Raw genomic sequence first — 13,080 nt, forward strand, 5'->3', positions numbered from 1 at the left:
ATTATTCAGATTACTAATACATTCGCTCACAAAAACTTATATATAATATTACAGGGTGTTAAAATATTATAAAAGGTGTCTCAGTTTAGTTTCGAAGTTATTCGTGGTGGCAATAGTTAATGGGTCACCTCGTATACGATTTAAACTTGTTGTTCGAACGCTTTGAAAGTGGTTAAGATTAGAAGCACTTAAACTATTGCAACTAAGCAGATACTACTATAATCGATTTTCCAGTTGAAAGATAAAATCTTGGTGCTGAGGAATCAACTGTTGAGTCATACGATATCCGGTAGATCGTCATCGAGAAGTCGTACCCAAGTGAGGCCGTCGTCTGGACGCATGTGAGTGCATACACTGCATACCGTGTTATTACAAGCGATCCCAGGCGATCTATGATTCACACTACCGCGCATCGCGATAGATCACTGAGTCGGGATCCTTGTTTTAGATCGTGTCGAAGCGAAAACAGCCGCGCTAAGCTAACTTGCTCCTGCGTCGAAAACGAGAATAATGAAATGGCTAACGGGAAGAACAGTCTCGATAAAATCGAGGTAACGCGTCCCCGTTTCCGTTTCGCTAATTAGTATAAAATATTCTTGAGTACCGGTGAATTGCTGGTGTATAGGAATTGGAAATGGAGAAGGACGAAATGGCTAATCGGATAGCGGAGTTGGAAAAGGAACTGTCTGCGGCTGTGGTAGTCAGCCAGAGGGAGAAAATAGCTGAAAACATTAAGTATATACAGGTCTGGCGACAAATGAAGCAGCTGAACGACAAACTAATAGACGCCGAGCAGGAGAACGACTCGTTGAATGAGCAAATCAACGATCTGAAGAGATTACTCGAGGAAGCGACGAAGTACATTTCAATGTCTTTAATGTTTTCCTCATACCGATCTTCCTATGCTAAATTCAACTTTGTATCACGAATACCCGTTGCACTTCCTTCTCTTTTATTATTTAACGCTAGAACTACCGAATTGTTTCTATATATGCATTCATCCATTATAAATTCGTCACTTTGACTGGTTTGTTAATTTTAATGTTAATGCTTTTATTGTGAATAAATTTTATTTAATTGGAAGAAATTTGAATCGAAGATCGAATTTTAATCATTAATTGTTAATGCGGCAGTTGAAATATCTGCAAATTTGTCTACTTCCATTAAACACGATTTTTTAATTTAGCTATAACAAAACTATTATAAATATGCTGTGATTAGGAACAACGAGGCGATTACGATAGATCTTGTAGCAGAGAGGAAACGGTCTGCCGAGCTGGACGAGGAGATAATGAACGCAAGAGGCTCTGATCTTTCGCTACGAGAGAAGGATGAACAGATAAAAGACCTCGCTAAGGAAGTGAAGATATTACAAGAGCATAATCACGAGTTGATTGAATTGAGTAATAAATACGGGGAGATCGAGCTGGAGAATTTACAACTGAAGAAGAAGCTCATCGAACGACATAACGACGAGGACAATTTGCGAACTATTTTTACCGACGAACAGGCCAACATTGTAGCGTTACAAGTCTCGAACGAGCAACTGCTCGGAAAACTCCAAGAACTGCAAAACAACATAGACAGTTTAACGGTACAATTAACGGTCAGTGCGTAATTTTTTTTTTCTATCTCAGTAATATCAATCCCGTACATGGTAATCTATGCTTTCCCTTATTAGTTTGCTTTTTTCTTACCCTGACATCTTATTACTTCGAGGAACTGATTCACCTCGTTGAGCTTAACGTGATTACTATTACATTTTACAGACCTTCCCGACGCAGACGACGGAGAAACAGAAAATGTCGCGGGAGACGCAGATCACGCTGAAAAGCGAAATAAAACCACTGATGCGGGAACCGTACATAGATAATTCTAGCCAGGTAGAGGATTGCAGCAAGTATTGTCCAGCAGTGGAGATGATGTTGCAGCGAGACATCGCCGACAGAGTCGAGCAGTGTAAGAAATGTTGCGAGGTCACGATGCCGCTGGAAGACGTGATACACTCAGGTCGGAAGTGTGTCAAATTAGTCGACAATTCGGTGCAGACCGATTACGAATCGCATTCAATGGAGAAAAAGGAGCAAGAGATAATGACGACGACGGCGATCATGACTCCGGTGAAGGAGCTGCCGGAGAAACAAGAACCACAGCTCGTGAAGAAATCTATAGAGTATACAACGATGACGGATGAGTCCACCTTGACGCCGGACAAGATGTTGAAGCTTTTGGATCAGGCGCAGATCGCGGCGCACGTAGACGCTCAGAGGATCCCTCAGAAACCCGTGGTGGCCGGCGTCGATTACAGCGAGCTTCTGGACCAGCATGGAAGACACAGGCAAGTTGTCTCCCTTGAAAAACTGCTCTTCGGTGATTTTAATTGCTGACGAATACATTCGTCTTTTTGCGTTATTTCGGAGAATAGTTTGAGGAAGTTACAGATTATCAACGCGCAGTTTGAATTTAAATGTTCTTCCGCGTAATATAGCGTAATTGTATTCATGGAGAGTCATGGAGCTTCCGGATTCTCTGGCAGAGTTCCCACGTTCACTTGTATAAGATTATATTTTAACAAATAAGATTTATATAGTAATTAGTTAAATAATAAAGTGTTGCCTTAATGTTGTGCAATTAATTGTCTTTTCGTACCTTGCCACAATTCCTATCCATCAAAATCTAAAGTAGTACTACTGTATTGCTCGCGCGTAGCTGCTGAGAATCACGAGTCCTACGGAAATCGTCACGATATCTCCTTACGAGTTACAAACGGAAATTGTAATGTGAATACTCCATTACAGTGGCCCAGAGACATTTGTTCAAGCAACTCAAGCAATCCTACATTTCCAACCGAAGCCCCAGCCCCAAGATAACGTTCGAAACGCAGGTGTTCCTCAGACGTTGGACCAAACGGATTCCACCAAACTGTTGTCTCTGTTTTACAATATTCTTCACGAATACAATCAGTCCACGACGTCGCATGAAATCCCTACCCTGTATCGGCCGTCGCCGACAATTAAACAGCAATTTTATGCCAAGGACGTTAATAATAACGTTGGAACGACGAAAGTCGCGTCCAGTTCCGCACGAGTCGGTTGCAGCACGAGAAAATGTTGTTCCGTCCCTTATAATAAATTCCGACACGACAAGTCGAAGAGAAAGACGACGTCAGTGATCAGGAAACAGGATGAAATTCCGGTTCAGAGCGGTATCGGCGATTGTACTTGCACCAGCTTGATGCGATGCCCATCGGACTCAGCCTGCAGGACGCACTGTTGCACTTCTCCGAAGTCGAGCAAATATTATAGTACAAACAACATTGAAATGCAACACGCGGTACCGCAAGTAAGCAGCAAGACGATTGCGAAAAACACTCCAGTCGACAGTACTCTCGTACACAGAATGTACGGCACTTTGAAAATACCTCGTTAACGAAATCATGCGAATATTATCTTTAATCTGTTAAAAATGCATTCGTGTACTTCCTTTTGAAGTCGATTGATGTCTGACCGCAGCGAGTGCGAAAATTCGGCGCAGAACGTAGAGAATGCCCTTACAAACAGCGAGGACGAGACGTTGCACGAGTACGTAAAACGATTGAATAAATGCAAAGAAATTATGCACGGAGCAGGTATTATCTCAGTAAGGATCACGCATCTGATAATACAATTTCACTCAATACTCTTGTGATAAATAACAACAAAATTAAACGCTAAAGATGTAAATGTTTTAAACGAATTGAAGAACGAGATTGTCATGGGAAAATGTTTAGGCAGAAGGTCCGCTGGATCGTATGAAAATTCATAGTCAGCCCGGACTCAAGGAATCGAAGCTGGTCGCACAGCAGATAGAATCGTTCTGCAGCCTAAAGTGCCAGAATGATTGCGCGGATATGACGAGTCCCACGCCCGATTCGTCTCCCCTGGTTATAACCGACGGTCAAGGCCTCGTGGAGGTTCACATAAGGTCCTTGCAGTTGTCGACATGCGTTAGTATCGAAACGTGAAAATATAATAAACTAGCATCCCCCGTCGTGAATTTCAGCTGAAGTTACTACATGAAGGAGTAAAAGTCATAGTAGTGACAAGCCAATTATAGACTGCCTTTTTATGCGAAATGAAAAATTTAGATTAACAAACATCAAAATTTTAGCGACGAACGTCAGAGAAGTCACGTGACTAGCCAATGTTCTGAGAATTTTTCTTGAAACGTCCAGGCGAAGGAGGTCTTGTTCCGAGAGAAGGACTTCAACGACGTGTTGCTGTTCATCAGCTGGGATATCTGGAACCAGGAGACAGCCTACACGCCCACGTTGAAATGTCCAGAATTGAATTTTAATTCGTCGTTCGTCTATCGAATATCAGATCTGTTCTCATTTTTCAACTACGTCCTATCGGACCTCGTCATATTCGAGGTGAACGTATTCCACGAGGATAGAGACAATTACGTAGTAGCCAGAGGAAAGCTCAGCGTCAAGGATATATTGGACTATCCTCAGAACAAATTGCATTACATCGCGCCGGTGAACAGCGTGATACCTTGTTCGATCGGCATGAGCTTCGGCCAATTGTCTCTGTGGGTCAGGCTGAGCTGCGACGTCGAAAAGGTGGTGCAATTCAAAAAGCAACGCGGCATATACTCTGAGATATCCGATGACATCATCATACCTCATCGAGTCTCGACGCAGAAGGTCCTGATTTCACCGACACCCGAGATAGTCGAGAAGATTTCGGATCCGGACGAGCAGGTCGAATATGACAGCTCACCAGAGGAGCTGTCCCCACAGGTCACAGACATGACTGTACACAAGCCATCGTACGAATCAAGTAAACAAAAAAGCGCATGATTAAAAAAGAATTAATTACAAGTAAATATCTCGTATCCGAATAATAAAATGTACAAAAAGAGTGTACAAATAAAAATAAGAAGGCTCCTGTAGCCATTTTTTACATTCCCTTTCAGTTACAGACGGAGAAGAACGATATGATCGTAAAAAGATATGTTCTATTGAACACAACTTGCTTCTTCTCCTTTCTCCAATTGTTTCCTCATTAATGTTATTTGAATAGAAAATTCAATTAGGCTAGAAGCTCTCATCGCTTGTTCCGTGTGATCAGGTGACACCTCGGGTCATAATCGAGTGACTAAAACGCGATCCATGATACAACTGCATAAGGATCCGCTGACAGTGGTCAAGAGGAGCGAAGATGAAATTGAAGAGAAATATTTGAACACAAGGGACGGCAGAGATACGTCAAGTATACCGGATAATAAGAGTATGTACAATACAGTCGCACCCTGGGAGGATACCACTACTACCACAGACGAGAACAACGAATACAATAGGATGAACAAGTAATTTAAAGTCGTCCTATAAAAATGTAGCTGGTCAGATTGAAAGACGCGGTTGTTTTAGCCTCCTGATGTCCAGAGAGAGCAGCGAGGAGAACAACACAATTCAGCCTCTCAAGCCGAGCTTGATAGAATTCAGCGAGAGCATAGCAGATGTAAGGCTGTGTATTCGTTCTATTTCCTATTCTGGTAATCGCAATCGTGAAAAATATGTAGGTAAAAAATGACACGAACGACTCGAGATCGGTCGACTCCTTTTACGAGGTGACTAACGTGATCGCGGATAAGAATTGGCAGAAATACAAGGACCGCAGTCTGCTTACATTTGTTGGCACGTAATAATGTGCTCCTGTCAGTTAAAAATTATATATTTATGTGGGTGAATTTCAGGTGCGCAGGGGAAACCGGAACAACGCGCTGTAGAAAATAATGTAGTACGATTCAAAGTCTCACGAGCGTCTTCCAAAGTGGCTTTTATTTTTGGTTTCCGCATTTTTTTCTAGCATGATCCAGAATTGTTGCGACTAATAAAAAATAATCTGCGCAATTGAATTCAATAGGACAACGGAAAAGCGCGTCTCCGGGCCTTCAAACATTAAAATAATGAACAAATATTTATATAATCAATATTCTTCGATTACCTTCTTAACTGTCGATTATATAAAAAAAGACATGTAGATTTAGACAAGACGCGTATTTTATCGTCGCGTCGATCGTTCCTAGGCTGTGATAGGAATAACTGATTTATAGAAAAATTAGATGTGCAGGAAACATAAAGACTGCACGTAATATGCAGAATTGAGTAGAATATCTAAAGTATATATACTTTATTATATTTACAGTAAAAGAAATTGTCCGATTGAACCCAAATTTTGGATAGATCATTCTTTATTAATTGGAACAATTCCGAGATGTACAAAATTTTCATTAAGACTAAATAAGTGCCATCATAGTGTTTTCTTTCTAATTGAAAATCCTCGGAAGTAAAGTTAATCACGTTTATTGTTGCAGTTCGTGGAGAAGGACACGATTATCATCGAGATCGTTCACATGATTTTGTTCCCGAAGACTTTTATAATGCAAAATCCCGATTTCCACCTGCTTTACATAGAATACTGCTTTTTGGGTTATTGCGGCGCCGACATGGAGACCGTGTCAATCAGAAAGCCGGAGCCGCCGAATCAGAAGATGACGTTCAATTTCAAGAGAAGTAAGTTTACGCGTGAGGCCGGGTGTCTATTTGTGCAACGCGAATGCGCGGGGTGCGTACAGCCAAAACGGCTTAATCGAGGCTCGAGTAAAGATTCGTTTCCCTCTTCGAAGAGTTTCGAGTGGACGACGAGAAGCACTCGTTGCAAAATAATATATTAAGAGCGATGCTGGACGAATCGACTAATCCGCACATAAAGTTCATCGTCGTTTGCGAGCCACTTCCCGAAGATACGGACTCGAAGGAATGCGTGGAAGTAGGGTGAGATCGAAATACAAATTCATTTTATATTATTCAAGTAATGGTTTACTCGAAAATATAATTTTAGATACGCCTATTTTAATATAAGAGAGTACGCGCTAGGGGACAGCGAGAAAACCGTGTCTATTCCGATTTACAACGCAAGCGACGAGTCGAATAAAGTCGGATTGCTGACGGTAGATCAATGATTTATAAACGTTCGCTATTGAATGAATAATATTACGAACGTTTACAGATCACCGTGTTGGGTCTCGAGACGATACGTCAACGCCTAGGCAGACGCGAGTCGGACGTCAATTGAAGTTTCTTCCTCTGTGCATTTATCGTGTTTATACAAACGTGTAGAAATGTGATTACCATGAAGTGAAAAATTAATAAAATATACGATTGAAAAAATTACACGGTACAAAGAGTATCTCATTTATTAAAAGCTACTTACATCATAATACAAAGTATTCTACAATCTCTATTGCATGAGCGATACACTGTTTTACAAATCGTAAGCTACGCCGACATATGTTTCTGTTCTCTTTCTGTCCCTCGTCCACTTGGATTCCAACGTTCCCCTTCACCCCGACTCAGGTCGCTTTTTCCGTGTCATACGTTTCGGGAGATCTCCAGAATTTTTCCTAGCTTTTTCTCTTCTCGTGCTTCGTTGTGTTATCAGTCGAATTCGCGCCTTTCTCCTTCAGACTGGACAATTTCGATTTACGGAAGATATCGTTGAAGACGGTGGTCGCTACTTGAAAGTCTCTGCAACCCTTCGGCTGCCGGGCGATCGACCAAACGCCCGCAATGGTATCGACACCTTGGCATACTTTGCAGGAACCTAAACATCATTCCATTGATTTCAATCTAACAGATACGTGTTTATCATTATACAATTATCGATCTTTTTATTATATAAAGAGAAAGCGTTTGTTTGTATATTAACGAAAATCTGAAAAACCACTGAAAAAAGTCTCATAAAGATCGATATATGGATAACATTTTTCTAACTAAAAATATATGCCTACAAGTTAATTACGTAAAGGGTGTTTCGCGTACCGACAAACACGGCTATGGAACTAGTCGAGTTATCAATGGCAGTCAGGCTGAACGGCGCACCACGTTTGAACGGGACGTGACCGGATATGTTCCAGGTTGCGTTCAGCAAGCTTTCGTGGAGAGGCTGTCCCGTTAGCTCTGAGAGCGTCACGGTTATCGTGCGATTCACAACCTTCATATCCATCTTCACGCCAGCCTGAGCTGTTGACCAGGACCCTGACAAACGGCAAGGTAAGCCTAAAAATATCGCTCGTTTCACACATCAGCCAAGCTTTAGTCCAACTATCGTCGTTAACGATTTATATCATTACAATAACTAATCCAATTTTTGTTCACGTAACAAATTTTACTCATTGACCTTTTTCTCTATCATTTTATACAGGGTGAGTCTCGTTTAATGATAACTTGAGAAATCTCAACAGAAATTGAGACGTCTACTATACCAAGAAACAGTTTGTATCAGAAATTTTTAATCCATACATCAATAAGTTTAATGAACATTTAAAAATTGTTGTATCAAATAAAAATGTTTCTCTGTCAAATGTGACAAGAATCGCCGTACCTTCTCTCTTATTATTTTTCGACTTATCCGCCTTCAGTTCCTCCAGCTCCTCCATTATGGTATCGAGTATTTGATTAGCGACTTCTTTCGTGTCATGAACCGCGATGGAAATATTCATATTGTGCGTAGGACGTCTCTCCTCTTCCAGTTGCTTCAGAATATCGTCACCGTATTCCCCATTCTGCGAGTGCCTCCTCAGATAGCCCTCCCTAATATTGTTACGATTCCTCAGTCTGTTTGCCTCGAATTCAGATCCCCTCGCGTTATTACCCTCGTAATAATTGCTAATCTCTTTCTGCGGCTTCTTCTTCAAATAATTGGGACTTATCAAGTGTTCCAACGCGTAAGGCGTGATCTGATGATTCACGCCTTCACTCAAACTCGGATTTTGGTTGAAACTATTCGAACCGCCGCCGTTCACATTAATCCCAAGCGACTCTAAGATTTTACCGAGAGGTTCATCCATAGCGTTAGGCATGTTAATCGATGGATAATTGTACTTCGATTGTATCAGATAATTTCTCAACGCTTCATCCGCTTCGTCATGATTCCCGTACAATTGGAGCGGCGTGTAACTCGGCTGCGTGCGGAATTCCGCGTCCTCTTCTTTCAAACTCGGAACTCTCACGTTCTCCAACGACGGTTGATTCGCGATATTCTGTTGAAAATCGTCAGCCGGTGGTAGAATCGCTTCCGGTTGGTAGTTGAAAGTTTGCAATTGAGGAGGTTGCGGTTCGACAGCTTCGTTTATATCCGTGTCCACAGGCTCGCTCGGGCTCAAGCTTTGCAAATGTTCCGGTATCTCGTATTGATTTAAATAATTCAAACGATCGGGAATCTCCTGTTCAGACGGCTGTTGGACTTCATTCGGGTCGTAAATTTTCGTGTTGATCGGCTCGAAATCGTCGTTATACCGTGACTCGGGAACGTCGTTGTCCCCGGGCACTTGCCCCGAAGCCGCCGCGTTCACCGGATACGAGGCGTCGTAATTTTCGTTCCGATAATCATCCGGCGACCCGTAATTAGTCTGGTAACCGAGCGTCGGATCGTCAGCCCCAAGTACTCGCGGATCTCGTCTTAACAAACGCTCAATTCTCGGATGATTCTGAAAATCATTAAGAGTATTGACAGTGTCACCCTTGTACCTGACCTCTCTTTTACGCGAGTCCGCGTGACAAGGATGAACGTTTCTATTGATCCGTAAGGGCGCGCGGTCGCGGCTTGCGTCGGACGTGAAATTAATCGCCTGCCGCGCGATTCGATCGTTCGACGGTCCGGACGAGTCTCTCAGTTGCACCGGTATCTTATTCGCGGCGATGTCCTGGAGCACCTCGTCGTCGCTATAATAGTCCGAGTACTCGACCCCCTGGTCGCCCGGACTCTTTTTCGACGGGTCCTTCGTGGTCGTTCTCATCAGACGCTCGACCATGCTCTCGGGTCCATTCTTTTGCGACTCGGTGATCAACACCGAGCGCTCGGTGTTCAGAGGGCTCGAGGAATCGACGTAATCGGCGTCGTCTACGTCGACCGCGACGGCAAATTTCTTTTTCGATTTTTCACCGCGTGCACTGTCATCGAGAACAGCTTGCTTACGATTAATTAGAGAACTCCCTGTTCCGTCTGAATTCACGTTAATTTCCCGTTTGTCGTCCGACGTTCTCTGAGTAAAGGGAAGGCAGTTTATCCAATGCGTAGTAACGTTCACCGCGTACCCAGGGATCCTAACCGTATCCCTAACCGGATTTCGTTCTTATTTCTGCTAACCGCGTAAAAGCTACGGTTCGGGATAGGTAACGATTAGGATCTCTACAGGTACGGACGCCATGGAAGCTACGAGTAAATTGATGAACGAAGCTTACCTACCTTAGAGGATCCCCTCTTTAACGAGCCGGCGTGTTGCGTTCTGAATTTTCGGTGGTGCCTGGAAGATGGTAAGATTTCGTTTAACCCTTTCGCATCTATGGTCGAGATATCTCGTTTTTATCTTCCAAATCGAAGAATTGTATTGGAAAATGCCAAGAAAGGGAATTTCGAGATGTCTCATCCGCGGATACGGAAGGTATTGGAATTTCATTTGTAGCAACTCGAGCCGTTACCTTTTTCTCTTCTTCTTCCTCCGTCCCTTGTGCCTCGCGTCCTTGCTGCGCCTCCCATCCTCGGTGATCTTCGGGCCGATCTTCACTCCAGGCACTTTCACCGACGCGTGCAGGATCCCCTTTGGCGATTTCACGTGCGACAGTCTTCTCATCGTCTCCTGCATCTTCGGCGATTTGAGCGCGTCCTTGGCCATCTTGTGCGCCAACCCTCTATTACCACCCTCGGACCTCGCGAATCTGTTCTCCGCCGAACCGACGCTATTTCGACCCGATCTCATCTCTCGTTCATTATCCACCTTGCGTACCTCCTCCTCGAACTCCGAATCATTATCTTCGGAAATGGAATCCTGGTTCGAAAGGGCAGCACTTTGCGTCAAACGCGATTCATCCACTGATTTGCTTTCCTTCGACGGAACGAACGATAATTTTTCGCGGTTGGCTTCGACTTGGTAAACTGCGCTGATTAGTAGCGGAACGATCATGGTCAACCTGTTGGTTCATCGAATCCGTCACTCTTTTTCATACAGGAAGTGAAATAACAGGATTGTTTTCTTTGTTTACAACTAAAATCGTTTAGATATCGGCATACCTGAATAAAGTTAGCAGCATTCCTCCGCAAGGTGTATCGATCGACAGATTAGTGCTGGTGCCATTGAATCGGCGTGTAACTTGTTAACGATGGTTTCAAGCTCGTACTGCACTGTGCGGGTGCATGTTAATTCCACGATTGGCACTACTACTCGCGATTGCTCGTTATACGTAATGCCGTACGGAAAACACGCAAACGGAATCAGGCCTTCTCAAGCGCGATTCCTACGACACGTTGTTGACATATCCCTGAGAAAGGTTCGCAGAAAGCGACGATCGACGCTCGCTTCGCGTCGATCAACTTTTGTCACGCTTCATTTCAAGTTACTGTACTTCAAGTCGCTCAACACTTTAATTGCCACCCAAACATGGGTGACACTAAAAGTTACCGATGGGCCGTGTCACCCGTAAAAAATTGACCTTTTCATGAAACTATAAAGAAATAGGCAAGTTTGAGACGCCTAGTCCTCATAATCAATGAAACGAAATAACTGCTCGCGGTTAAAAACTCTCAATTAATAGAAGAAGAATGGTTTCTGACTGAGTTATACGCTTCGAAAGTTCCGCCGTTTAAGCGAAAGCGAGCGTTGGACGGTGGCCAAGTACACGCGTCGTCTTCAATTAGTCAGATATTACGTATAAATGTCCTACACACGGTTTATCCCTGCATTAATAATACGAAAATGAACATACAGCCATCGGTACAGTGTCATCTTTCAAGAATTTTTCACCAATGCAACTTGGGACGTGCTTCTTGGAACACGTAATTGCGTAGATCATGTCAATAATAAAACGCCATGTTGTATACGTTACGATTTCTTTTAATTGACAGCTCAAAGGTAGCCAACGCACGTGGCTAATCCCACAACTCCATTACTCTTGATGAAATAGCCTGGAACGTCATTGCATTTGCGGAAGGAGATAGACTTTATGGAGGTGGCTAGAGAAACTGGGATTACAGTTATACCTTGGATCATAAAACATTTGTTCGCAATAAAGTGGTCGTAGAGTCAACTTTGCTCCAATCGGAGTGCTTGTTCGAATATTCAGTTTATTTGAGGAGCTAATCACGTGAATTTTCTAATATTTCTCGGTAAATGTTTAAAGATTTTTGATCGATGATTTAAGATCGATAATTGTAAAATGATAAATATATACCTGTTAGAATGAAGGCGATGGAATAATAGACTTACTTTATAAATAGTAAGATTATTATTATTTCCACAATTCTTTATTTAGTTCTTGTTATGCGTGAGGAGTTCGTAATTTTTAGAAGGGACGATCATATTTCATCGATCACAACTGCACATCGACAATACACGTGTGTGATGGTGCGTTCGCATTAAAATCAAGTTGGAACGCAAATAGACTCCCAACTGTCTGTCTGTCGAAGACGAGTACCATCGGCGCCGGGCGAAAGCCGAATAACAAAACGGAACAAAATGTAGAGTAGAGTAGCTTATACAGCATAAATTGTGTGCCACAAAACTTGCAACATAATACAGGTCGGTTGAACTAGCAGTTAGCGAAAGTGCATAGCGTGGCATCGATTATTAATAGAATCAGCTGAAAGGAAATCTTGGATCCCGAAGGGAAGTCTTCATACAGATAAAAGGTATCTGATTTTGTGAGAACGAGCAGAGGCACGTGTCGCGATTCAATTACTTGTGAAATCGACGCTACGTATTTTTAAATCGATCGATGCCCGTAAATTGCGTAATCGAACATCTCTGATCGTTTAATTGAACCTTGGTGCGCGTACAGCCCGCTTCCGGTGAACGCGAGTAGCAAATTAATTCGTAGCTGCAAAAGCGAACTAGGGATGATTATCGAAGAAGAAATTCGCTTTTAATAGCCGTTACAATCACTCGTTTGTCGATAATTCACAATTGTGTAATCAATCGTTAATTACCGGAAGAGGTCTTGGCTCGGAGTCAGAGTCACGAGAGTGGCGATAAAATATGTAT

General features: G+C 42.8%; 2 protein-coding genes across 2 annotated transcripts in view; one reads left to right on the forward strand and one right to left on the reverse strand.

Annotated features, from left to right (window-relative positions):
* The window catches only part of LOC108630934 (uncharacterized), an 18,301-nt gene extending 11,082 nt beyond the window's left edge, over positions 1-7,219 (forward strand). Inside the window, exons 4-19 of the mRNA XM_026818568.1 lie at positions 235-341; positions 449-551; positions 626-858; positions 1,222-1,606; positions 1,770-2,382; positions 2,885-3,401; positions 3,513-3,639; positions 3,770-3,985; positions 4,214-4,823; positions 5,115-5,352; positions 5,414-5,504; positions 5,566-5,684; positions 6,342-6,559; positions 6,673-6,820; positions 6,888-6,996; positions 7,056-7,219. Of these exons, the coding sequence (XP_026674369.1) occupies positions 235-341; positions 449-551; positions 626-858; positions 1,222-1,606; positions 1,770-2,382; positions 2,885-3,401; positions 3,513-3,639; positions 3,770-3,985; positions 4,214-4,823; positions 5,115-5,352; positions 5,414-5,504; positions 5,566-5,684; positions 6,342-6,559; positions 6,673-6,820; positions 6,888-6,996; positions 7,056-7,121 (3,900 nt within the window). The 3' untranslated portion in view covers positions 7,122-7,219. The remainder of the gene's footprint in view (positions 1-234; positions 342-448; positions 552-625; positions 859-1,221; positions 1,607-1,769; positions 2,383-2,884; positions 3,402-3,512; positions 3,640-3,769; positions 3,986-4,213; positions 4,824-5,114; positions 5,353-5,413; positions 5,505-5,565; positions 5,685-6,341; positions 6,560-6,672; positions 6,821-6,887; positions 6,997-7,055) is intronic.
* Positions 7,220-7,362: 143 nt separating this feature from the next.
* Positions 7,363-11,772, reverse strand: LOC108630935 (uncharacterized). The gene is made up of 6 exons (XM_026818569.1): positions 11,115-11,772; positions 10,526-11,014; positions 10,293-10,350; positions 8,430-9,534; positions 7,868-8,104; positions 7,363-7,649 (listed from the first exon to the last, which is right to left on the reverse strand). The coding sequence occupies exons 1-6, from the start codon at positions 11,132-11,134 to the stop codon at positions 7,450-7,452; spliced, it is 2,109 nt and encodes a 702-aa protein (XP_026674370.1). The 5' UTR covers positions 11,135-11,772; the 3' UTR covers positions 7,363-7,449.
* Positions 11,773-13,080: the final 1,308 nt, after the last annotated feature.

The sequence above is a fragment of the Ceratina calcarata genome, unplaced genomic scaffold (genome assembly GCF_001652005.2).
Source record: "Ceratina calcarata isolate Rehan_Ccalc_2016 unplaced genomic scaffold, ASM165200v1 scaffold8, whole genome shotgun sequence".
In the NCBI taxonomy this organism is placed as follows: Eukaryota; Metazoa; Arthropoda; class Insecta; order Hymenoptera; family Apidae; genus Ceratina; species Ceratina calcarata.

Excerpts from the sequence above, each read along its gene's own strand:
- LOC108630935 (XM_026818569.1), bottom strand. The coding sequence starts at position 11,134 with ATGCTGCTAACTTTATTCAG. Across the intron at positions 11,015-11,114 it reads ATGCTGCTAACTTTATTCAG|GTTGACCATGATCGTTCCGC; the intron begins GTATGCCGATAT and ends ATGAACCAACAG. Across the intron at positions 7,650-7,867 it reads TTCCATAGCCGTGTTTGTCG|GTTCCTGCAAAGTATGCCAA; the intron begins GTACGCGAAACA and ends AATGATGTTTAG.